Source organism: Oryx dammah, unplaced genomic scaffold (assembly GCF_014754425.2).
Source record: "Oryx dammah isolate SB20612 unplaced genomic scaffold, SCBI_Odam_1.1 HiC_scaffold_5, whole genome shotgun sequence".
In the NCBI taxonomy this organism is placed as follows: domain Eukaryota; kingdom Metazoa; phylum Chordata; class Mammalia; order Artiodactyla; family Bovidae; genus Oryx; species Oryx dammah.
Window position 1 is genome coordinate 2,731,243 of NW_024070189.1, and position 24,600 is coordinate 2,755,842.

Consider the following 24,600-nt stretch of genomic DNA (forward strand, 5'->3'; position numbering starts at 1 on the left):
TACCTTATTTAATTCTCACAACAAGCTATGAGATACACGTTGTTATCCTCAAAAGAAAGTAAGGCTCAGTCACACGATACTTTATATTAATAAAAGCTATTTCTGTTTTCACATGTTGCAATAATGTTTTGGAGGTACTGTCTATATAGATTTGAAATTAGTATGTACCCATAGATCAGACATTTTTTGATTACATAAAATGCATCTGGCCCTGAATAGAAATATTTCTACCACAAAAACACACAACTGGAATCTAAAAAATAATACAAATGAACTTATTTTTCAATACAGAAACAGACTGACAGACATGGAAAATGAATTTATGGTTATCAAACATGATAGAGAGGGGAGAAACAGATTAGGGGTATAGCACTAACAGATCCATATCACTGTATGTAGAACAGATAAGCATCAGGATTTCCTGTATGGCACAGACAACTGTATTTAATATCCTATAATAATATACGTTGGAAACAGATCTGAAAAAGGATAAATATATATGTCTAACTGAATCACTTTGCTATGTACCTGAAACTAACACAGTATCTTGAATCAACTATAGCTTAATTAAAAAAACAAAAATAAAATCGCTATAATCATAAAATATACACACACAGCTATCATACCGCATTGAAAATTTTATTCGGTTTCAGCCTTTTAAAGCAAGACAGGAAACCCAAACTATACAAAATACTAATAACCCAAGTATATGAAAATTTGAATTTAATTTAAAGAGATGATAAAGTCAAAAGTAAAAAATCAAACCATGAAGAAATATTTGCAATGGAAGTTACAAGCAAAAGCTCATGTAGAAAAACTCTTAGAAAAAAGTCAATATACAATGAAAATGAACAATAAACACAACTGGAAGTTCAAGAAGACTTCGAATGATCAATAAGTACACAGAGATATTTATAGCCTGAACCACAATTTAAAATCTTCAGATTAAATAATCAGTAAATTATTTTTCACCTACTAAAATTGACAAGCATGAAAACAAGTGATAGTACACAGTATTCTCAAAACTGTAGAAAGAATGAGAGGGGAAGGAAGGGAGGAAAGGAGAGAGGAAACTTGGAATTGTCTCTCAGACCTCAAATTAGAATCTCCTTTGACCATCTAAAAATCTGTCTTATCAATATATTTTACACATGCTCACAATTAGTCCATATGAAGATGTCTGTACTACAGTGTTTATAAAACAACTAGAAAATATTTAGTTGTTCATCAACAGGGGAATAACTGAATAAATTTTGGTCCGATTTGAGAGAGTAACGATGACATACACACACTGCCATCTGTAAAACACCCAGCCAGTGAGAACTGCTGCATGACCCAGAGAAGCCAAGGCTGGGGCTCCACGACAGCCTAGAGGGTGGCTGGAAGGGAGGGGGAGGTGGGAGGGAGGCTTCAGAGGGAGGGGCCTGTACACTGATTCCTGCTGATGTCCAGCAGGAATCATCACAACACTGCAATTATCCTCCAATTAAAGGCAAAATAAAAAATGTTACAGAAACAGAATAGTCATTAACAGCAATGAGGTTCTTCCAACACATAAAAGCTTCTTCCAGGGCATTACTTAGAAGGCATGAGGCAGAAAAGCACATATAGCCTGGCTCCATTTATACTGAAATCAATGAATGTGTATACACGTACTAGTGACTGAGCTGTATTCCCTTAAAATTTATATCTTAAAATTCTAACCCCTGAAGTGATGATGTTTAGAGAGGGGGACTTTGGGAAGTAACTAGGGTTAGATGAGCTCATGAAGGTGGAGCCTCATGATGGGATTAAGGTCCTCAGAGGAGACACCAAGAGTTCTGCTCTCTCTCTCAGGCTTCCCTGGTGGCTCAGAGGTTAAAGCATCTGCCTGCAGTGCAGGAGACCTGGGTTCAATCCCTGGGTCGGGAAGATCCCCTGGAGAAGGAAATAGCAACCCACTCCAGTATTCTTGCCTGGAGAATCCCATGGATGGAGGAGCCTGGTGGGCTACAGTCCACGAACTCACAGAGTCAGACAGGACTGAGCGACTTCACTTTCACTTTCACTTTCCTCAGGCCTAGATGAAGCAGAGGTCATGTGAGTACATGAGAAGGCAGCAATCTACAAGCAGGAAAAGACTCTTGCCAGGAGCCAAACTGGCCGTCACCTTGTAACACTGAGAAATAAATTACAATGAGAAATAAATTGCTATTGTTTAATCCACTCATTCACAGTATTTTATCATGGTGGCCATAGCAGAGTAATACACTATTACATTTTTATGTGTGGAGAAGAACCAGATTACTACAAACCAAACTTTCATCATCACTCTGAGTATGGGATTAGAATAGGGGGTGATTTAAGGACAAAAGGGTTTCCCTAGTTGCTCAATTGGTAAAGAATCTGCCTGCAATGCAGGAGACCCCAGTTTAATTCCTGGGTTGGGAAGATCCACTGGAGAAGGGATAGGCTACCCACTTCAGTTTTCTTGGGCTTCTGTGGTGGCTCAGCTGATAAATAATCAGCCTGCAATGCAGGAGACCTAGGTTCTATCCCTAGATTGGAAAGATCCCCTGGAGAAGGGAAAGACTACCCATTCCTGTATTCTGGCCTGGAGAATTCCATGGACTATATAACCATGGGGTCACAAAGAGTCAGACACGACTGAGTGACTTTCACTTTTGGACAAAAAAGTCTCTCATATTTTACTCCGTATTTATCTATATTTAAATCTCATAACAAAAATGAATTTGAATTTAAGCTATTAAATAATACGTAATGGAGACAGAAAAGGCAGAAAAACCATGAAACATGATAAGAACTCAAAATACAGTAATCCAGGTTTTCTCATCCATGTTTACAGTTAAACAACATAATAAATCTCAACAGGTTTCTGAGGGCATTATTATACAAAACATAATGATGCTTCTAATAATGATCCAGAATCGTAAGAGAAAAATTAAAGGTATTTTTCATTAAGAATATACATATGTTTATAAGAGACATACATCAAATCTAGTAAAATTATTTTGTTGAACTCGACAGCAAAACAAGGTTGGGTTAAATGCACTTCTGTGGAAGAGTTCATACCCTGACTACTAGACACAGAAAGCTACTACATTAAAATCTGAGGCCATTCTCAAGAAATCTACACTTCAACTTCTGGCTTCAAGTTACTTACTACCAACTACAAATAATATAAATTAACAACACGCATAATGCTTTGCTCTTTATAAAACTCTGCCGTATATATGATCTCATTTCATCCTCATGGGAGTCTGGAACACAGGCCCTACCTCTGTGCCTGTCCCCACCCCAGCCTGGAGGGAATAAGGACCAGCTTCTCCCGCGCTGCCCTGACCATGCTGCACCAGAGATGAACTGGAAAGAAAGCTCTCCCTCTCTGAGCACTCCCCTCCCCTCTGTTCGTTTACTTCTCTCTCCTACACCTTTCTCGAAGCTCTTCCTGCTCAGTTTTCCATTCACCCCTCTTTTCAATTCCTCGCTCATTCATTTAAACCAGGTGTTTACTAAGCCCATTCTCTGGGACAGGCATACTGTTAGACACTCGGGATTCAACAGTCAACAAGTCTGGCTTCAGGAAGCGTAGATGCCAGCGGAAGAAATGGGGACCGCTTTTCCCTCCGACCCTCTCTTTTCTCCTCCTCCTTTCCTCTGTCTGACTGTTACCGTTTTGTCCTAGTTTCTTCTCAGCTCTCACTGTACCGCATTCTCTCCTCCACCCTGAAATAAGCACACAGCCCCACCGACCTGCGAGACGCAGGCAGCACGGCCTCCTCACTGCTCAGCCCTCACACCCAGCTCTGTGACCTTCGCACGGCAGACGCCAAACTCGGCTCCACACGTCCTGTTTCTCTCATTAGACTCTCACACATTAAGCTTTCCCTGCAATTTCCTAATAACTCCCAAGGCTCTCCTGATTCCTATCGTTCTGAATTAGCTAGAAAGAGAAACCAAAGAGCTACCTCAGTGTGGGGACAGCAAAGTCTACGACTTTCCCCCACCACAACAGCTAAACTGGTACATGACCCACACTGCAGCAGAGGAAGCTCTAGTTCTCTGCACAGGTGTCATTAATACAGGACCGATGCTTCTCACGAAAACATCTGTCATCAAGCCAACCACTTTACCTTCCACCTCAGAGTAAGAAAATTATTGGTGTTTGCAACTCTACACGTCTCTGCTGCATTTTGTAAAGCTCCTTACTCTGGTAAAAGAGACACCAGGTCGAGAAGCAGACATCTTCAGGTTGAGTATTTACCTGGCTTTTGTAGACTTCCATTTTCTCCTCTAATAAAATGGAAATTAATATCTAACTTAAAGGGTTCATGTAACTATGATACATATTTTTAAAGTTTCTAGTATGGATTTTTAAGCATAGAATAGTCCCTATAAATGTAACTATATATTATTAACCAATTTTACTACTGATGTCAAGAAGTATTTTTCTGAAAAGTAACTAAATTTTGTCTTCTACCTTTTTTAAAGAATGTTTTATTAACACTGGATGCAAAAGTAAACACTGTTCCCAAGGCAGGGGTCAGACTGAATGTATTTTGAATAAAACTTAAGAACAGGTTATACTATTTATACATTTTTCCCAGTTAAGGACAAGTAAAGAAATATTATAAGAATTCTATATTAAAAGTACATAAGTTAATCATAATTCAAAGTTGTTTTTCCCTTTAAATAATGTCATTTCCAAGAACATTCACTTTTTGGAAATTTGAAAGATTTCAGTTCAAGAGAAATTAATGTAAGCTTGCATGTCATTGCTATCCTTGACACAAAACAGTAAAAAATCTCTACACACACACATATACACACATACAACCTGATTTGATATGACATAACGGTAACCCTTGGAAGAAAAGTTATGACCAACCTAGATAGCATATTGAAAAGCAGAGACATTACTTTGCCAACAAAGGTCCATCTAGTCAAGGCTATGGTTTTTCCAGTGGTCATGTATGGATGTGAGAGTTGGACTGTGAAGAAAGCTGAGCGCCAAAGAATTGATGCTTTTGAACTGTGGTGTTGGAGAAGACTCTTGAGAGTCCCTTGGACTGCAAGGATATCCAACCAGTCCATTCTAAACGAGATCAGCCCTGGGTGTTCTTTGGAAGGAATCATGCTAAAGCTGAAACTCCAGTACTTGAAGAGTTGACTCATTGGAAAAGACTCTGATGCTGGGAGGGATTGGGGGCAGGAGAAGAAGGGGACGACAGAGGATGAGATGGCTGGATGGCATCACCGACTCGATGGACATGAGTTTGAGTGAACTCCGGGAGATGGTGATGGACAGGGAGGCCTGGTGTGCTGTGATTCATGGGGTCACAAAGAGTCGGACACGACTGAGTGACTGAACTGAACTGAATGGTAACATCACAAGTCAAAAACTGAGGAGTTTTATTACTGATTTCTTCACATATATGATTGAGAAAAATTCAAGGGAAGACAGTAACAATATCACAACAAGTCAAAAACTGAGGAGTTTTATTACTGAATTCTTCACATATATGATTGAGAAAAATTCAAGGGAAGACATCTGATTGTGGTGGACATCATGTTTCCCCTAGCTAATTGGAGAAGAGCCCTCTTTTTACTTTGAAATGGGGTAAGAAGGGAGGAATGAGGTGAAAGCCAGAGAGTCCTGATCCACTGTTTAAACCACCTGATACAGCCTGATTCTATTTATCAGAGGTCACTGGCACATGCGAATTCTAACAAAGGATATTAAAATCCCATACTCTCACTTCCTTTAGCAACCATTTAGCCTTCTGAAAAATATCCCTTAGTTTTTCAGTGAGGAATTAGATTTGAAGTTTTGTATATGCTCAACTTTTCGAGTACACGTGTACGCTCATTTGTGAGAATGAGGTGGTACTCATGATTATTTCTCTTTTCACACGTCTGATCTGTGCTAAAACTTTAACCCAGAAAGAGAAAGAAAACTTGTTGCTGCTGTTTCAGTCGCCAAGTCTTTGCAACCCCATGGACTGCAGCAGGCCAACCTCCCTGTCCCTCACCATCTCCCGGACTCTGCCCAAGTTCATGTCCATCGAGGCGGTGATGCCATCCAACCATCGCATCCTCTGTCGTCCCCTTCTCCTCCTGCCCTCAATCTTTCCCAGTGAGTCAGTTCTTCACATCAGGTGGCCAAAGTATTGGAGTTTCAGCTTCGGTAACAGTCCTTCCAATGAATATTCAAGACTGATTTCCTTTAGGATGGACTGATTTGAACTCCCTGCTGTCCAAGGGACTCTCAAGAGTCTTCACCAGCACCAGTTTGAAAGAGTCCTACCACCAGCTTATTAGATTCTCTCAAGAGTTGGAAACTCTAGAAGTTAAACAAAGTCCTAGAAGAGCTAACAATACTTCTGTTCTCTGGCAGATCTGTTATGTTACCTAGAATTTACTACCTGTTTCACTAAGCAATGAAGGTTGGAAAAAGAAAGGAGATAAGAATAAGAAAAGGGAGATCAGAAGAAAAAGAATGAAAAGATTAGCTAACTTTCCTTTTTCTAGCTCTTGATCATGTAAAGAAAATAGTGGTGCTTCTTGAGGCCTTAATCTTTTATAGCCTTGGCACAAACAAAACATGCCCAAGCTTTATGCAAAATCTTCTTAAATAAAAAAAAAAAAATCGAGCAAAGATAACCCTTTGAAGTCAAAACTTCTTAATATTTCTCAGTCTCTATAGATCCATGGCTATAAATCTAAAGTAGAAAAGACAAATGATTTAGAAGAATAGTATTATATAGGCAAAGCATTTTGCCTTTTTTCTACTTGCAATAGAATGGATTAAGAGAAAAACATTCTAGTAGATACAGGTTATATATAGATGATTTTTAAAGATTTAGTTGTATTTAAAGATTGTTGTTCAGTCGCTAAGTCCTATCTGACTCTTTCAGTCCCAAAGACTGCAGCATGCCAGGCTTCCCTGTGCTTCACCACCTCCCGGAATTTGCTCAAATTCATGTCCATTGAGTTGATGATGCCATCCAACCATCTCATCCTCTGTCATCCCCTTCTCCTCCTGCCCTCAATCTTTCCCAGCATCAGGGTCTTTTCAAATGAGTCAGCTTTCCACATCAGGTGGCCAAAGTATTGGAGCTTCAGCTTCAGCATCAGTCCTTCCAATGAACACCCAGGACTGATCTCCTTTAGGATTGACTGGTTTAATCTCCTTGCTGTTCAAGGGACTGTGAAGAGTCTTCTCCAGCACCACAACTCAAAAGCATCAATTTCTCAGCGCTCAGCCTTTTTTATGGTCCAACTCTCACATGATTACCAGAAAAATCATAGCATTGACTATACGGACCTTTGTCCACTAGTGATATCTCTGCTTTATAATATGCCCTCTAGGTTTGTCATAGCTTTCCTTCCAAGAAGCAAGAATCATTTCGTTTCACAGCTGCAGTCACTGTCCTCAGTGATTTTGGAAAACAAGAAAATAAAATCTGCCACCGTTTCTACTTTTTACCCATCTATTTGCCATAAAGTATTGGGACTGGATGTCATTATCCCCATTTTTGAATGCTGAGTTTTAAGCCAGCTTTCTCACTCTCTGCTTTCACCCTCATCAAGAAGTTCTTTGCTTCCTTTCCACTTTTTGCCATGAGAGTGGTATTATCTGCATATCTGAGGTTGTTGATATTTCTCCCTGCAATCTTGATTCCAGCTTACAACTCTCCCAGCCTGGCATTTCACGTATATTTTACATAGAAGTTAAATAAGCAGGGTGACAGTATACAGCCTTGACAAACTCCTTTCCCAATTTTGAACTAGTCTGCTGTTCCATGTCTGATTCTGTTGTTTCTTCACCTGCATACAGGTTTCTCAGGAGACAGGTAAAGTCTCATCTCTTTAAGAATTTTCAACAGTTTGTTGTGATCCACAGAGTCAAGGCGTTAGTGTAATCAATGAAACAGAAGTAGATGTTTTTTTGGAATTCCTTGCTTGTTCTGTGATCCAGTGGAGGTTGGCAATTTGATCTCAGGTTCCTCTGTCTTTTCTAAACCCAGCCTGTATTTCTGGAAGTTCTTGGTTCACACACTGTTGAAGCCTAGCTTGAAGCATTTTGAGCATTATCTTGCTAGCATGTGAAATAAGTGCAATTGTACGGTAGTTTGAACATTCTTTGGCATTGTCTTTCCTTGCGATTAGTATGAACACTGACCTTTTCCAGGCCTGTGGCCACTACTGAGTTTTCCAAATTTTGGAATTTTGCTGACATATTGAGTGTAGCACTTCAACAGCATCATCTTTTAGGATTTGAAATAGCTCAGCTGGAATTCCATCACCTTCACTGGCTTTGTTCTTAGTGATGCTTCCTAAGGCCCACTTGACTTTACACCCCAGGATGTCTGGCTCTAGGTGAATGACCACACCATCGTGGTTGTCCTGGTCATTAAGATCTTTTTTGTACAGTTCTTCTGTGTATTCTTGCCATGCTAAGTCGTTTCAGTCATGTCCGACCCTTTGCAACCCTTTGGACAGTGCCCGCCAGACTCCTCTGTCCATGGGATTCTCCAGGCAAGAATATTGGAGCAGGTTGCCATTTCCTCCTCCAGGGGATCTTTCCTGGTGGCTCAGATTCTTCCCACCGCCTCTTAATCTCTTGTGCTTTTGTTAGGTCCTTGCCTTTTCTGTCCTTATTGAGCTCAGCTTTGCATGAAATATTCCCTTGGTGTCTCCAATTTTCTTGAAGAGATCTCTAGTCTTCCCATTCTTGTTTTCCTCTATTTCTTTGCACTGTTGACTTAAGAAGGCTTTCTTATATCTCCTTGCTATTCTATGGAACTCTGCATTCAGTTAGGTATATCTTTCCCTTTCTCCTTGCCTTTCACTTCTCTTCTTTTCTTAGCTATGTGTCAGGCCTCCTCATACAACTACGATGTATATTTAAAGATACAAAAGCCTAAAGCAACTATTGTGGATGATATCAAGTTTTCAGTACTCATGACAATACTTCTTATATCCTAAAACCATTTTCTATCATTATTTAAATGTCTGAGCACTTCTAAAGAGATCCAACTTCCTAAAAAAATGTAAATTAAAAATTCCTAGTACTGTCCCATTAATTGTGACATCTGGGTTAATAAAAACCCGAATGCAATAACGGTTACAGTTGCCTGATATAACTTTTTTGAGAATCCTCATTTGCTATTGTTGTTCAGTTGCCCAGTCCTGTCCAATTCTTTGTGACCCCATGTGCTGCAGCACACCAGGCCTTCCTGTCCCTCATCATCTCCCGAAGTCTGCCCGAGTTCATGTCCACTGTATCGGTGATGCCATTTAGCCGTCGCATCCTCTCATACCCTCTTCTCCTTCTGCCCTCAATCTTTCCCAGCATCAAGGTCTTATCCAATGAGTCACTGTTTGCATCAGGTGACCAAAATACTGGGGCTTCAGCATCAGTCCTTCCAATGAGTTCTCAGGGTTGATTTCCCTTAAGATTGACTGGATTGATCTCCTTGCTGTCCAAGGAATTCTCAGGAGTCTTCTCCAACACCACAGTTTGAAGGCTTCAGTTTTTTAGTGCTCTGCCTTCTTAACAGTCCACCTTTCACAACCATATGTGACCATTGGGAAGAGCACAGCCTTGACTGTACGGACCTTTGCTGGCAGAGTAACGTCTCTGCTTTTCAACACACTGTCTAGGTTTGCTGTAGCTCCCCTGTCTAGGTTTGTCATTTGCTTTGTCAGAAGCAACTGTCTTCAGAATTCATGGCTGCAGTCACCATCCACACTGATTTCAGAGCCCAAGAAGAGGAAATCTGTCACTACTTCCCCCGTTTCCCCTTCTATTTGCCATGAAGAAATGGGGCCAAATGCCATGATCTCTGTTTTTAAAATTAGTTTTAAGCCAGCTCTTTCACTCTCCTCCTTCACTCTCATCAAGAGGATCTTTAGTTCCACGTCACTTTCTGCCGTTAAGAGTGGTATCATCCACATATCCACAGGTTGATGTTTCTCCAGCTTGTCTTGATTCCTGCTTGTAACTCATCCAGCCTGGCATTTCTCATGCCGTGCTAAGGGTGCAGGTAAAATAAGCAGGGTGACAGCAGACCGCCCTGTCACACTCTTTTCTCCATCCTGAACCAGTCAGTTATTCCATGCAGGGTTCTAACTGTTGCTTCTTGACCCACACACAGGTCTTTGTTCAACTAAACCTCTTTTTGATCCACATATATTCTTAACACCATCAGCTGTAATACATCATAACAGATTCCACGTCAGTCTACACTGGGTTAGTGCTTTCTCAGCTTCATTGAGAATACTCCTGTTTGCAGGTGACCCACACAGGACGTTCACTGAAAGTAATTCTTCAATCGCTTCAAACCTGGTTTGACTTCACAAGTAAACAACTGAGTAGTTTGGATCATATCTGCTGACTTGGCAAGAGCCAGGGGAAACCACGTTGAATAACTTGTCATGTTTTTATTAATTAACTAATGATGTAGCTCCCAAAGTTCCCAACCCCTCAAGCAAATGTCCTTACTGAAAATGTAATGGTCATAAACAAACTTATTTCCTCTGAACCTATTTCTTCAGTTATTCTTTAAAACACTATTTAATTAAATTACCTCTGATAAATGGGCTTTCCCTGCTTGGCTAACAAATAGGTCACCCAGAAACTTATTTTCATTCAGTTTTATCCTCATTCATATTTTATTTCTCTGAAGAAAGTCTGCTGTGATGAAGCATTTCAGTTTAACTTTTATCATTTTTCTTGGCTCTTGTGTGTCGGTATCACTGAGAAGAGTGTTGCATCTGGTAATGTCAACAGCGTTATTTCAGCACAGCCACAGAGCCCAAGTGTGATGAACACAATGCGCCATCTAACTCAACAACAAAATAATCTGCCCTCTATTGTGTCTTAAAGTGTGACAACCGAAAGCCATTTTCTCTTGTCTTCTCGTTTTGAAATGACATGCATGCACCGACAACAAAAAGGAAACAAATGCGGTAGCCCAGTGACATGTGCGGCGTTCAGAACACTGCTGAGTTACAGCCACGGCGCTGTGGTCTGCAGTGCGCCGAGCAGCAGTGTGAAGTGACGAGAACGCCATACGTGGTCTCTGTCTCAACTGCTCGACTCTGCCCAGTAGCAAATCCACCCACAGACAACAGGTAAAGGAGGAGCATGGCCGTGTTCCAGTTTAACTGATGTACTCTGATGTTTTAAGTTTCACGTAACTTTCATATATCACAAAATATAGTTCTTCTTTTGATTTTTTTAACTGTTTGAAAATGTAAAAAGCAGTATTAGCTCATAGACTGCACAAGATAGGTGGCTAGCTGGATGCGATCTATAGGCTATAGATTGCTCATTCACAGCTCAAAAAATCCAAAATAATCACTTTCCCATGTAGAGAATTACCATTTTTCAATTAAGAGATCTTATTTATATTTCACTGTAAAAGCTAAACACATGTTGACTTTAAATTTTGTTAAATGATCTGAGAAACATGAGACCTGAGACTGGGCTTTACTTTAGAATATACAATTAGACATTTAACACAATCTTTTGGAACTCAAATATATTTCCTACTGCTAGGTGATAACAACTCATTATTAAGAGACCTCACCTGAACTGGAAAACTCACCCCACAGAAAGGCAGAGGCCCTCTGCTCGCCACCATTTAGTAAAATCAATAAAAATTCCTCTTTTGGCAGACATGTTACTGTTCATATTTTGGAACAACTTGTTATCCGTAACTTGCCTAGCTTAAACTATGGATTCATGATGCCATTTACCCTGCTTTAAGTTTGCAACAGATCACAAATCAATGCCTCATCAATCCAAAATGCAAAAATCCACACAACAGATACTTAAATATATTCTTCTAATGTTCAACAGACTTGACTTTTTCAAGTTACTTTGATGAACTAAATTAATCCCAAATTAATCAATTAAATAGTGATTGGATGAGAGGAAATATTTACATATATAATCTTAAACAAAAAGTTTAGTATTCTCTTTCAGCCTCTGGCCAAGAAGGGAGATCCAAAAATGAGGGAGATGTGAAAGCGGTGATGGAGGGGAAGCAGAGAGGCTGCAGAAGACAGAGACAACGGCTGCAGTCTCAGCTTCAAGCCTGAAGGTGACGCAGCCTGAATGCATGTGTGGCGGCACGTGCGCGATCAGGCGTAGAATTTATCAGAGGCTGAGAAACAGCCCTTTCCCACATAGCAATCTGCCCTTCAAAACATTTCCAAGATACAAGAGATAAGCAAACAATCTACAAATAGCTGAGATGAACTCCTCTCTCTGCATATATGCTGGGGTCGGGGCAGGCAGGGGTGATATTATACTCAGTCAAGTCCAACTCTTCACAACCCTATGTACTGTGGCCCACCAGGCTCCTCTGTCCATGGGATTTTCCTGGCAAGAATACTGCAGTGGTATTACCTTTATCATTATAGTTGATAGACAAATAATGAGAGTATGATAAAAATGTTTCGTGGCACATATTTACATGGATAAATGCAGTAACTTTGCCATTTCGTACTATATCATTAGATTTCTATCAGATCTGAAAAGAGGCAAGGAGTAACACTGTATAATCTTTTTCTGGATGTAAATAGTAATTGTGTAATAATCTCAGAGTCCCATACATTTATTTGAGAAGCCTCTATACGATACATTAAAGAGCAACCTAAACTATTAAATTTATGAGTGTGGTTAATGAAAACAAAAATTTTTATGTTATATTTAGGAATCTAAAATAAGAAAACTTAACAGGTGTCTTTTTATGACTAGCAAAGTGAAAAAGATAACCTCAAGAGAAGAAGATCTCTTTAAACTTCAAATACTTTACCAGTCAAGACTAGACCAGAAGTATGGCAGATCAAAAGAAGAAAAAGAGTCAAAAAGAAATTCCCTGATTCACATTGTTGTATGAAAGACGCCAATAACACTGTAAAGCAATTATCCTATTAAACATTTTTTAAAATTCCAGTTAGACCACTATGAAAAATGCTAATTTTTGCCAATAATACTATAAATTTGAGAAATATAGCTTCACTAGAAAACTTTAACAAAAAAGACACCTTTAAATATGAAAGATATTCAAGTAGAGCAGTCCTCAGGCATTTGGGGTTGAGAAACCCTCTGAAAATCTGCACACACCCTCCCTGCAGAAAGTAAAACACATATTTCTACAAACATAGTTTTAGTGGGCTTATGGCAGATTTTCAATCCTTTCTACACTAAAATCATCTGGAAAGTTTACAAAAAATTCCAATGCCTGGATCTAACCCTCAGAAAATTTGATTTAACTGGTTTGGGTCCGATTCCAGACATCAACATTTTTTTTGAAGGCTCCCTCAGTGACCCTAATATGAAGCCAGAGACGAGACCCGCTACTGAGAAACTCCCCGAAATCTCCATAAAATATCTCCATTCACTCACTCATTCAACAAAGATGTTCATAAATCATCTGCAACATCTGACATCTAGCCAAGAATTCTGAAGACTCTAAGAGAAATGCAGCCCAATTTTTTGTTTCATAGTCAAGACTAATCAGCAGTCTGACAGATTGCCATGTGACCCCTATTTACAGAAAAACTCCAGAAGTCAAAAATTAATGATTCTCACTTCCAAACGAATATAACCTTTCACAAAGGATAGGGTCATGGATCACTTAAACATAAAGCAATGCAAAACGAAAAGAAAACTATTTCTGAAGTCTTCTTTAATACCATCGCTTAATAACGCATTAAACTTTTCACATAGGACAAGAAAAAACCTAATACACAGGGAAACACAGGCCATTAAATATTAGCATTTTCAAAAAGAGCTTTGAGAGTGCTCTATTGTAAAACTATATAAAGCAATGTTGCTGTTATTTAGTCGCTAAATCATGTCATGCCCCATGGACTGTAGCCCGCCAGGCTTCTCTGTCCATGGGATTTTCCAGGCAAGAATATCGGAGTGAGTTGCCATTTCCTTCTCCAGGGGGATCCTCCCAAACCAGGGATCAAACTCACATCTCCTGCTTGGCAGGAGGATTATCTACCACTGAGCCTCCAGGGAAGCCCTAAAGCAATCTTACTAATGAACAAATGCTTAGTGAAAGGATAAGAATTGACATAATGGGAAGGAAAATATTTAGCTTATATTCTGAAGAACTAACATAAGCTTTCAAATAATACTGCAAAAAGATGTGAAATAACACTGTATTTATTTAAAATTATTATGAATATGGGCCCCAACATGCTTCCTTATAAAACCCGTCAATTCATCTCCATTCCAAAATAGTTTCTATGTATATACAAACTTATATGGACTTTTATTTATTAATAGACTCATTCAATAAATATTATTCTATAGCTTATTTTTGTTCTCTATCATATTCTCTGTGATCTTTCCATACAAGCATATATAAAAGCCTATCTTATTCTATTTAAAGCCTGAATAATATGGAAAAATTGTGGAATTAGTATAGACCTACTATAATTCATTTAACCAATTCCTTATTGATGAATATTTATGCTATTCCCAGTATTTTCCCAGAATGAAAGGACTACTTAGAGACCTTTACAATACTTGGCCTCTATCCAAAGTGTGTGTGTGTATGTATACACACCATCATTATACACATATATTAAAAAGTGAGAAAGTTTAACCTACAAATTGTTTGAAATGTTTTGGTGTATACCCAATTTAATAATTAATAACAGTGATATTATGCTTTACAACAGTTTTCTTGTCATATTTTGAAATAAACAAAAATTTTTCAGATGTCAAGTATTTCCAAAAGTCCCTGAAAAAACCTAAGAATTGTGCTCAGAGTACTTATTATCCCAAGCATTAAACACTAAAAGAAAAACCAATACAGAGAAACATAAAAGAGCCCCAAATAGACAAAAAAAAAAAAAAAAAAAAAAACAGCGGGAGTAATCAAGCCCTGACATTAGACTACCCTACAAACCTACAGCAATGAAAACAGTATGGTAGTGTTCCAAAAATAGACTCATACATCAATGGAAAGGAATAGAGAGCCCAGAAATATATCCACACACTTAGGGTCAGTTAATCTGTGACAAAAGATGCAAGAATATACATGGTGAAAAGACAAACTGTTCAATAGGTGCTGAGAAAACACCAATTTTTTGTGTATAGCCTCTTGATGACAGTGAAAGAGGAGAGTGAAAAAGTTGGCTTAAAACTCAACATTCAGAAAACTGAGATCATGGCATCTGGTCCCATCACTTCATGGCAAATAGATGGGGAAACAGTAGAAATAGTGACAGACTTAATTTTCAGGGGGCTCCAGAATCACTGCAGATGGTGACTGCAGCCCTGAAATTAAAAGACACTTATTCCTTGAAAGAAAAGTTATGACCAGACGGCAAATTGAAAAGCAGAGACATTACTTTGCTAACAAAGGTCTGTCTAGTCAAAGCTACGGTTTTTCCAGTGGTCATGTACGGATGTGAGAGTTGGGACTATAAAGAAAGCTCAGCGCCAAAGAATTGATGCTTTTGAACTGCGGTGTTGGAGAAAACTCTTGAGAGTCCCTTGGACTGCAAGGAGGTCCAACCAGTCCACCCTAAAGGAGATCAGTCCTGGGTGTTGACTGGAAGGAGTGATGTTGAAGCTGAAACTCCAATACTTTGGCCACCTCATGCAAAGAGTTGACTCACTGGAAAAGACCCTGATGCTGGGAAAGATTGGGGGCAGGAGGAGAAGGGGACAGCAGAGGATGAGATGGCTGGATGGCATCACCAACTCAATGGACACGAGTTGAATGAACTCCAGGAGTTGGTGATGGACAGGGAGGCCTGCCGTGCTGCAATTCATGGGGTCACAAGGAGTTGGACACGACTGAACAACTGGACTGAACTAAGATGAGTGCCATTGTGTGGTAGTTTGAGCATTCTTTGGCATTGCCTTTCTTTGGCATTGGAATGAAAACTGACCTTTTCCACTTCTGTGACCACTGCTGAGTTTTCCAAATTTGCTGGTATATTGAGTGCAGCACTTTTACAGCATCATCCTTCTCGATTTGAAAGAGCTCAACTGGAATTCCATCACCTCCACTAGATTTGTTCGTAGTGATCCTTTCTAAGGCCCACTTGAGTTCACACTCCAGGATGTCTGGCTGTAGGTGAGTGATCACACCACCATCGTGGTTATCTGGGTCATCATGATCTTAAGGTACACTTCTTCTGTGTATTCTTGCCACCTCTTAATATCTTCTGCTTTTGGTAGGTCCCTGGTGGACTTCCCTGGTGGCCCTGATGGTAAAGTATCTGCCTACAATGTAGGAGACCTGGGTTTGATCCCTGGGTCAGGAAGATCTGCTGAAGAAGGAAATGGCAACCCATTCCAGTTTTCTTGCCTGGAAAATCCCATGGACAGAGGAGCCTGGTGGGCTACAGTCCATGGGGTTGCAAAGAGTCGGACACGACTGAGCAACTTCAGCTTTACTTTTACTTTTCTGTTAGGTCCAGACCACTTAGCCCTTTATTGAGTCCATCTTTGCATGAAATATTCCCTTGGTACCTCTAATTTTTTTTGAAGTGATCTCTAGTCATTTCCATTCTATTGTTTTCCTCTATTTCTTTGCATTGATCACTGAGGAAGGCTTTCTTATCTCTCCTTGCTATTCTTTGGAACTCTGCATTCAGATGCTTATATCTTTCCTTTTCTCCTTTGCTTTTCGCTTCTCTTCTTTTCACAGCTATTTATAAGGCCTCCTCAGACAACCATTTGGCTTTTTTGCACTTCTTTTTCTTGGGGATGGTCTTGATCCCTGCCTCCTGTACAATGTCATGAACCTCCGTCCACAGTTCATCAGGCACTCTGTCTATCAGATCTAGTCCCTTAAATCTATTTTTCACTTCCACTGTATAATAGTTAGGAATTTGATTTAGGTCTTACCTGGATGGTCTAGTGATTTCCCCTACTTTCTTCAATTTAAGTCTGTATTTGGCAGTAAGGAATTCATGATCTGAGCCACAGTCAACTCCTGGTTTTGTTTTTGCTGACTGTATAGTGCTTCTCCATCTTTGGCTGCAAAGAATATAATCAATCTGATTTCGCTATTGATTATCTGTGATGTCCATGTGTAGAGTCTTCTCTTGTGTTGTTATAAGAGGATGTTTGCTATGACTAGTGTGTTCTCTTGACAAAACTCTATTAGCCTTTGCCCTGCTTCATTCTGTACTCCAAGGCCAAATTTGCCTGTTACTCCAAATGATTCTTGACTTCCTACTTTTGCATTCCAGTCCCCTATAATGAAAAGGACATCATTTTTGAGTGTTAGTTCTAGAAGGTCTTGTAGGTCTTCATAGAACCGTTCAACTTCAGCTTATTCAGTATTTCTGCTTGCGGCATAGACTTGGATTACTGTGATATTAAATGGTTTGCCTTGGAGAAGAAAAGAGTTCATTCTGCTATTTTTGAGACTGCATCCAAGTACTGCATTTCAGACTCTTTTGTTGACTATGATGGCTACTCCATTTCTTCTAAGGGATTCCCACCCACAGTAGTAGATATAATGGTCATCTAAGTTAAATTCACTCATTCCAGTCCATCTTAATTCGCTGATTCCTAAAATGTTGATGTTCACTCTTGCCATCTCCTGTTTGACCACTTCCAATTTGCCTTGATTCATGGAGCTAAATTCCAGGTTCCTGTGCAATATTGCTCTTTACAGCATCAGACCTTGCTTCCATCACCAGTCACATCCACAACTGGGTGTTGCTTTTGCTTTGGCTCTATCTCTTCATTCTTTCTGGAGGTATTTCTCCAGTGATCTCCAGTAGCAACCTGGGTACCTACCAGCCTGGCAGGATCCACTTTCAGTGTCCTATCTTCTTGCCTTTTCCTATTGTTCATGGGGTTCTCAAGGCAAGAATACTGAAGTGGCTTGCCATTCCCTTCTCCAGTGGACCACATTTTGTCAGAACTTTCCACATGACCCGTCCTGTTGTGGGTGGCCCTACACGGCATGGCTCATAGTTTCATTAAGTTAGACAAGGCTGTGGTCCATGTGAATAGATATTGGTTAGTTTTCTGTGATTGTGGTTTTCAGTCTGTCTGCCCTCTGATGGAGAAGGATACGAGGCTTATGGAAGCTTCCTGATGGGAGAGAGTGACTGAGGGGGAATTGGGTCTTGTTCTGATTGGCAGGGCCATGCTCAATAAATCCTTAATAATAATTTCATCTTGCATTACATTAAAATATATACATATATACACACATATACATTCATATATATTTTTTAATGGAACTGAATTATTTTAACAGTGCCTATAGACACACTGAATAACTCATTCTTGGAATAAACTTCTTGAGGATAGTCTAATCCTAAGCTCATAACCTGAATTTAGACACTGTTCATTGAAATGTAGCTAAAGCTTTACCTCAGTAAGATGTAAGCAATTAAATCTTATACCACACTATCAAAGATTTATTCTCTCTAATTTATTGAATTTTTGTTCACTGCTTCATCACCATAATTAAGAAATAATGATTTATGAGTATAACTATCTTTAGCTCTAATTATACCCTAAAAAGCAATAAAACAAATTCTTCTTTGGCCACAAAATCTCTTACTTTATATATGCTTATAACAGTTAGCAATATTTAGTTTTACCTCATAACACTCCAATTTCTGTATGTTCATTCTTTATTGGTGTATTAAAATAAACTGATCAATTACAGCCTAAACTCCCTGAGAGTATTAAACCTTGCAACCTTAAACACAGAGTAAATGTATCTTGATGGGGCAATAGAATGGTTTAAAAAAACAAGAACAATTTAAGTCATGTTCCTTCACCAAGCAGCTCAGGAATTTATCACTGCACAAGAATTGAGAAACGCGACCATCCACTTTATGACACGCATTCAACTCTACTGGTACAAGCATAGTTCCTCAACCTCAGCATTCCCGACATTTTTGCCAGATACTCTTTGCTGCAGGAGGCTGTCCTGTGACCTGCAGGATGATCAGCAGCACCATGGTCTCTACCTGACCAGCTGACAAATGAAAACGTCTCAGAGATTGTCAAGTGTCCCGTGAGAAGAACTGCCCAGGCGAGTACCGCTGATTTAGAGATAGCTGGCACCGTAACACAGAGTCAAAGTGAGTCTCCTGTGAAGGGGATCAAACCTGGAGGAACAGATTCTTCCAGAATGATGTCACGCCTTCTTGGAAAGACCCACGAGCGCAGGGTACACCCAATTCACCATGCCTCTCGTCGATGGTCAGTCCACCATAACAGTCAAGCCTTCAGCTTCAACAAGTATTTGGTAGTTTCTTCAACCCTGTCTGAGCAACTTGAAAGACATTAACCCTTACCAAGAGCTAGTCCCAGGATCCTACCACTCAGTTAATTATTTGTAAATGCTGCATTACTGAACAGTAGAAGGGAGACTCTGATTATATTACATAGGGATTTTTTGCTGAATCTTTTGAAATAAAATTTCATTAAGTCAGATGATATAACACGTCCAAAACTGAAGAGAAACTGAGAAAACGTCCAGCTGTATTTTTCACACAGGGATAGGTACAGACAACACTTATCAACAAATTTTAGTTTCTGTCATTCCTGACAAAAACCAGGAGACAGATTAAATATCTTTGTTGCTGTTGTTTAGACAGATTAAATATCTTTGTTGTTGCAAATATCTGACGCTTTGCAACTCCATGGACTGAAGCCTGCCAGGCTTCTTTGTCCATGGGATTTCCCAGGCGAGAATACAGGAGTGAATTGCCATTTCGTTCCCACAGGATCTTACTGACCCAGGAATTGAATCCATGTCTCCTGCACTGGCAGGCGGATTCTTTACAAGAAGCCATCAAGGAAGTTCTAAATTAACTTTAAAAGAAGAATGCCTTAATTATGTTTTCTTATATGCAGAGTACATCATGAGAAATGCTGGGCTGGAAGAAGCACAAGCTGGAATCAAGATTGCCGGGAGAAATATCAATCACCTCAGATATGCAGATGACACCACCCTTATGGCAGAAAGTAAAGAGGAACTAAAAAGCCTCTTGATGAAAGTGAAAGTGGAGAGTGAAAAAGTTGGCTTAAAGCTCAACATTCAGAAAACGAAGACCATGGCATCTGGTCCCATCACTTCATGGGAAATAGATGGGGAAACAGTGGAAACAGTGTCAGACTTTATTTTTGGGGTTCCAAAATCACTGCAGATGGTGACTGCAGCCATGAAATTAAAAGACGCTTACTCCTTGGAAGAAAAGTTATGACCAACCTAGATAGCATATTCAAAAGCAGAGACATTACTTTGCCCACAAAGGTCTGTCTAGTCAAGGCTATGGTTTTTCCAGTGGTCATGGATGAAAGTGAGAGTTGGACTGTGAAGAAAGCTGAGTGCTGAAGAATTGATGCTTTTGAACTGTGGTGCTGGAGAAGACTCCTGAGAGTCCCTTGGACTGCAAGGAGATCTAACCAGTCCATCCTAAAGGAGATCAGCTCTGGGATTTCTTTGGAAGGAATGATGCTAAAGCTGAAACTCCAGTACTTTGGCCACCTCATGTGAAGAGCTGACTCATTGGAAAAGACTCTGATGCTGGGAGGGATTGGGGGCAGGAGAACGGGACGACAGAGAATGAGATGGCTGGATGGCATCACGGACTCGATGGACGTGAGTCTGAGTGGACTCCGGGAGTTGCTGATGGACTGGGAGGCCTGGCGTGGTGTGATTCATGGGGTCACAAACAGTCGGACACGACTGAGCGACTGAACTGAATTGAATGTTTGAAAAGAAAAAAAATTAGATTTCTCAAAACCCTTTTAAAATTTTATGCAGTAGTAACAAAAAGTGGAAAGGAAACTGATGTAATAGTCTGTAAGTTCAGTTCAGTCACTCAGTCGTGTCTGACTCTTTGCGACTTTAATGTGATGGACTGCGGCACGTCAGGGCTCCCTGTTCATCACCAACTTCCGAAGCCTACTCAAGCTCAAGTCCATTGAGTCAGTGATGCCATCCAACTGTCTCATCCTCTGTCATCTCCTTTTGCTCATGCCTTCAGTCTTTCCCAGCATCAGGGCCTTTTCCAGTGAGTCAGCTTTTCACATCAGGTGGCTGAAGTATTGGAGTTTCTGCCTCAGCATCAGTCCTTCCAATGAACATCCAGGGCTGATTTCCTTTAGAATGGACTGGTTGGATCTCCTTGCAGTCCAAGAGACTCTCAAGAGTCTTCTGCAACACCACAGTTCAAAAGCATCATTTTTCAGGGTTCAGCTTTCTTTATAGTCCAACTCTCACATCCATACATGACCACTGCAAAAACTATAGCCTTGAGTAGATGGACACAGTAATGTCTCTGCTTTTAATATGCTGTCTAGGTTGGTCATAACGTTTCTTCCAAGGAGCAAGCATCTATTAATTTCATGGCTGCAGTCACCATCTGCAGTGATTTTGGAGCCAAAAAAAATAAAGTCTCTCACTGTTTCCATTGTTTCCCCATCTATTTGTCATGAAGTGATAGCACCAGATGCCATGATCTTCGTTTTCTGAATGGTGAGTTTTAAGCCAACTTTTTCACTCTCCTCTTTCACTTTCATCAAGAGGCTCTTTAGTTCTTCTTCACTTTCTGCCATAAGCGTGGTGTCATCTGCATATCTGAGGTGATTGATATTTCTCCCAGCAATCTTGATTCCAGCTTGTGTTTCTTTCAGTCCAGCGTTTCTCATGATGTACTCTGCATAGAAGTTAAATAAGCAGGGTGACAATATACAGCCTTGACGTATTCCTTTCCCAATGTGGAACCAGTCTGTTGTTCCATGTCCAGTTCGAACTGTTGCTTCCCGACCTGCATACAGGTTTCTGAAGAGGCAGGTCAGGCGGTCTGGTATTCCCATCTCCTGAAGAATTCTCCACAGTTTATTGTGATCCACACAGTCAAAGGCTTTGCCAGAGTCAATAAAGCAGAAGTTGATGTTTTTCTGGAACTCTTGCTTTTTTGATGATCCAGTGGATTTTGGCAATTTGATCTCTGGTTCCTCTGCCTTTTCTAAAACCAGCTTGAACATTTGGAAGTTCACGGTTCACATACTGTTGAAGCCTGGCTTGGAGAATTTTGAGCATTACTTTGCGACCATGTTAGATGAGTACAATTGTGCGGTAGTTTGGGCATTCTTTGGCTAGCTCTTCTTTGGGACTGGAATGAAAACTGACCTTTTCCAGTCCTGTGGCCACTACTGAGTTTTCCAAATTTGGTGGCATCTTGAGTGCAGCACTTTCACAACATCATCTTTCAGGATCTCAAATAGCTCAACTGGAATTCCATCACCTCCACTAGCTTTGTTCATAGTGATGCTTCCTAAGGCCAACTTGACTTCGCATTCCAGGATGTCTGGCTCTAGGTGAGTGATCACACCATCGTGATTGTCTGCATTGTGAAGATCACTTTTGTACAGTTCTTCTGTGTATTCTTGTCCCCTTTTCTTAATATTTTCTGCTTCTGTTAGGTCCATACCATTTCTGTCCTTTATTGTGCCCATCTTTGCATGAAATGTTCCCTTGGTATATCTAATTTTCTTGAAGAGATCTCTTGCCTTTCCCATTCTATTGTTTTCCTCTATTTCTTTGCATTGATCACTGAGGAAGGCTTTCTTATCTCTCCTTGCTATTCTTTGGAACTCTACATTCAAGTGGATATATCTTTCCTTTCTCCTTTGCCTTTAGCTTCTCTTATTTTCACAGCTATTTGTAAGGCTTCCTCAGACAATCATTTTGCCTTTTTGCATTTCTTTTTCTTGGAGATGGTCTTGATCCCTGGCTCCTGTACAAGGTCACGAACCCCCGTCCATAGTTCATCATGCACTCTATCAGATCTAATCTGTTGAATCTATTTGTCACTTCCACTGTTTAATAGTAAGGGATTTGATTTAGGTCATATCTGAATGGTCTCATGGTTTTCCCTACTTTCTTCAATTTAGTCTGAATTTGGCAATACAGAGCTCATGATCTGAGCCATATTCAGCTCCCGGTCTTGTTTTTGCTGACTGTATAGTTTCTCCGTCTTTAGCTACAAAGAATACAATCAATCTGATTTCAGTGAAATTTCAGTGTTGACCATCTGGTGATGTCCATGTGTAGTCTTCTCTTGTGTTGTTGGAAGAGGGTGTTTGCTATGACCAGTGCATTCTCTTGGTAAAAGTCTTATTAGCCTTTGCCCCGCCTCATTCTGTACTCCAAGGCCAAATAATAGTCTATAACAGTTATAATAGTCTATAAGTGTTATAACAGTCTATAATAGAAGATATTTCTGCTTAAAGAGAAAACTCCAAAGTCAAATTTTTATACTAAATGCTTTTGACATCTGTAAGTTTCTTTTTATCTCTAATACTTATTGTCCTCACTGAGGACAAATATCTCTGCCATTTACAGGATGAAATGGGGTTAAAAAATTATATAAATTTTGGAAAAAATAAAACATTATTCTAATATTCTTATGTCATTAATAATTGGGCAAATGAATGTAACATTACACAGAATTTTTATTCTCAGAATTACCAAAATTAGTGATGATAATGGGTAAAGTTAACATATTTCTCAAAGCATTTTAGTTTGACCAAACAAAAATCAGTTCATTTTTAGTTACTTTTCATTACTTTCAAGAAAACAAAAATTGGAATTTTAATCTGATAAAGGTAAACTATAAATAGTCACACTAATATTTAAGCTTCAGATTTTCTAAATACTTACATTACTTGCAAACTTTCTGCTGTTAAATTATTCCACATAATCTCATTTGCCTGTAGATTTTCATTTTCTTCTAGTAAGGAAGTATCAAACTCAATTTCTTGCTCCTTAGCAGCCGTTGTTCTAGTAAAGCATGCCAAATAATTTTGATCAATATGAATACCCTATCATAATATGTCTTAGTATACACTAAAGGCAGAATATTTGTTCTTATTTAAAATTATGTTAACAAAGTAGAGCAAAAATAAATAGTATAAATCAAACTAAACCTTAGGCCTCAAAGATCTAGTCAAGTAATTTCAGCCTAGTTTCCTCACTTGTAAATACAGATATTAATCTGTTTTATTCCTTCTTCAACAGTAATTAATGTAAAATACGATGATGCATATGTGAAAACATAATAAATGTAGTATCACTATAAAATTTAACACAAACAGAAAACAATAGGTTTATTATTATTACATAATTGTTAAAAAGAAAATATTACTTCATGAATTAAATATGGGTTTAAGCAATGATGTAGTAACAACTGAAAAACTTTTAAAGATCATTATATAAATTAAATATCAATAGTTATAATCACTGAGAAAGGACTTTGAAAATAATTAAAAACAGACAAATTAGTAAGAAATAGCCTATGTCCTAACAAAGTTTGTCAGTATTTCTTATTTTAATTCATTAAATAATATGTGGCAAAAAATAATACTGTCAAAAGTACTGAAAGAAGAATGAAAGTATCTATACATACCTATGAACATCTATGAAATTGTTGTATTCTGTGCTAGGGTCTATCTGTTCAACCGACATTTGAATCTCTTTATGAACGTTCACTATTTCCTCTGTAACAAGACTAGTTATCTGGCTGTATTCATCAAATATACCTTTTCTGAAAAGA

At 39.3% G+C, this 24,600-nt stretch overlaps 1 protein-coding gene across 6 annotated transcripts in view; it reads right to left on the reverse strand.

Annotated features, from left to right (window-relative positions):
- Positions 1-24,600, reverse strand: part of FER (FER tyrosine kinase) — a 475,518-nt gene that overhangs the window by 328,767 nt on the left and 122,151 nt on the right. For all 6 annotated transcript variants that reach the window (XM_040239698.1, XM_040239699.1, XM_040239695.1 and 3 more), the window contains 2 exons: positions 24,454-24,591; positions 23,709-23,828 (listed from right to left, as the gene is read on the reverse strand). In XM_040239698.1, the coding sequence (XP_040095632.1) occupies positions 23,709-23,828; positions 24,454-24,591 (258 nt within the window). The remainder of the gene's footprint in view (positions 1-23,708; positions 23,829-24,453; positions 24,592-24,600) is intronic.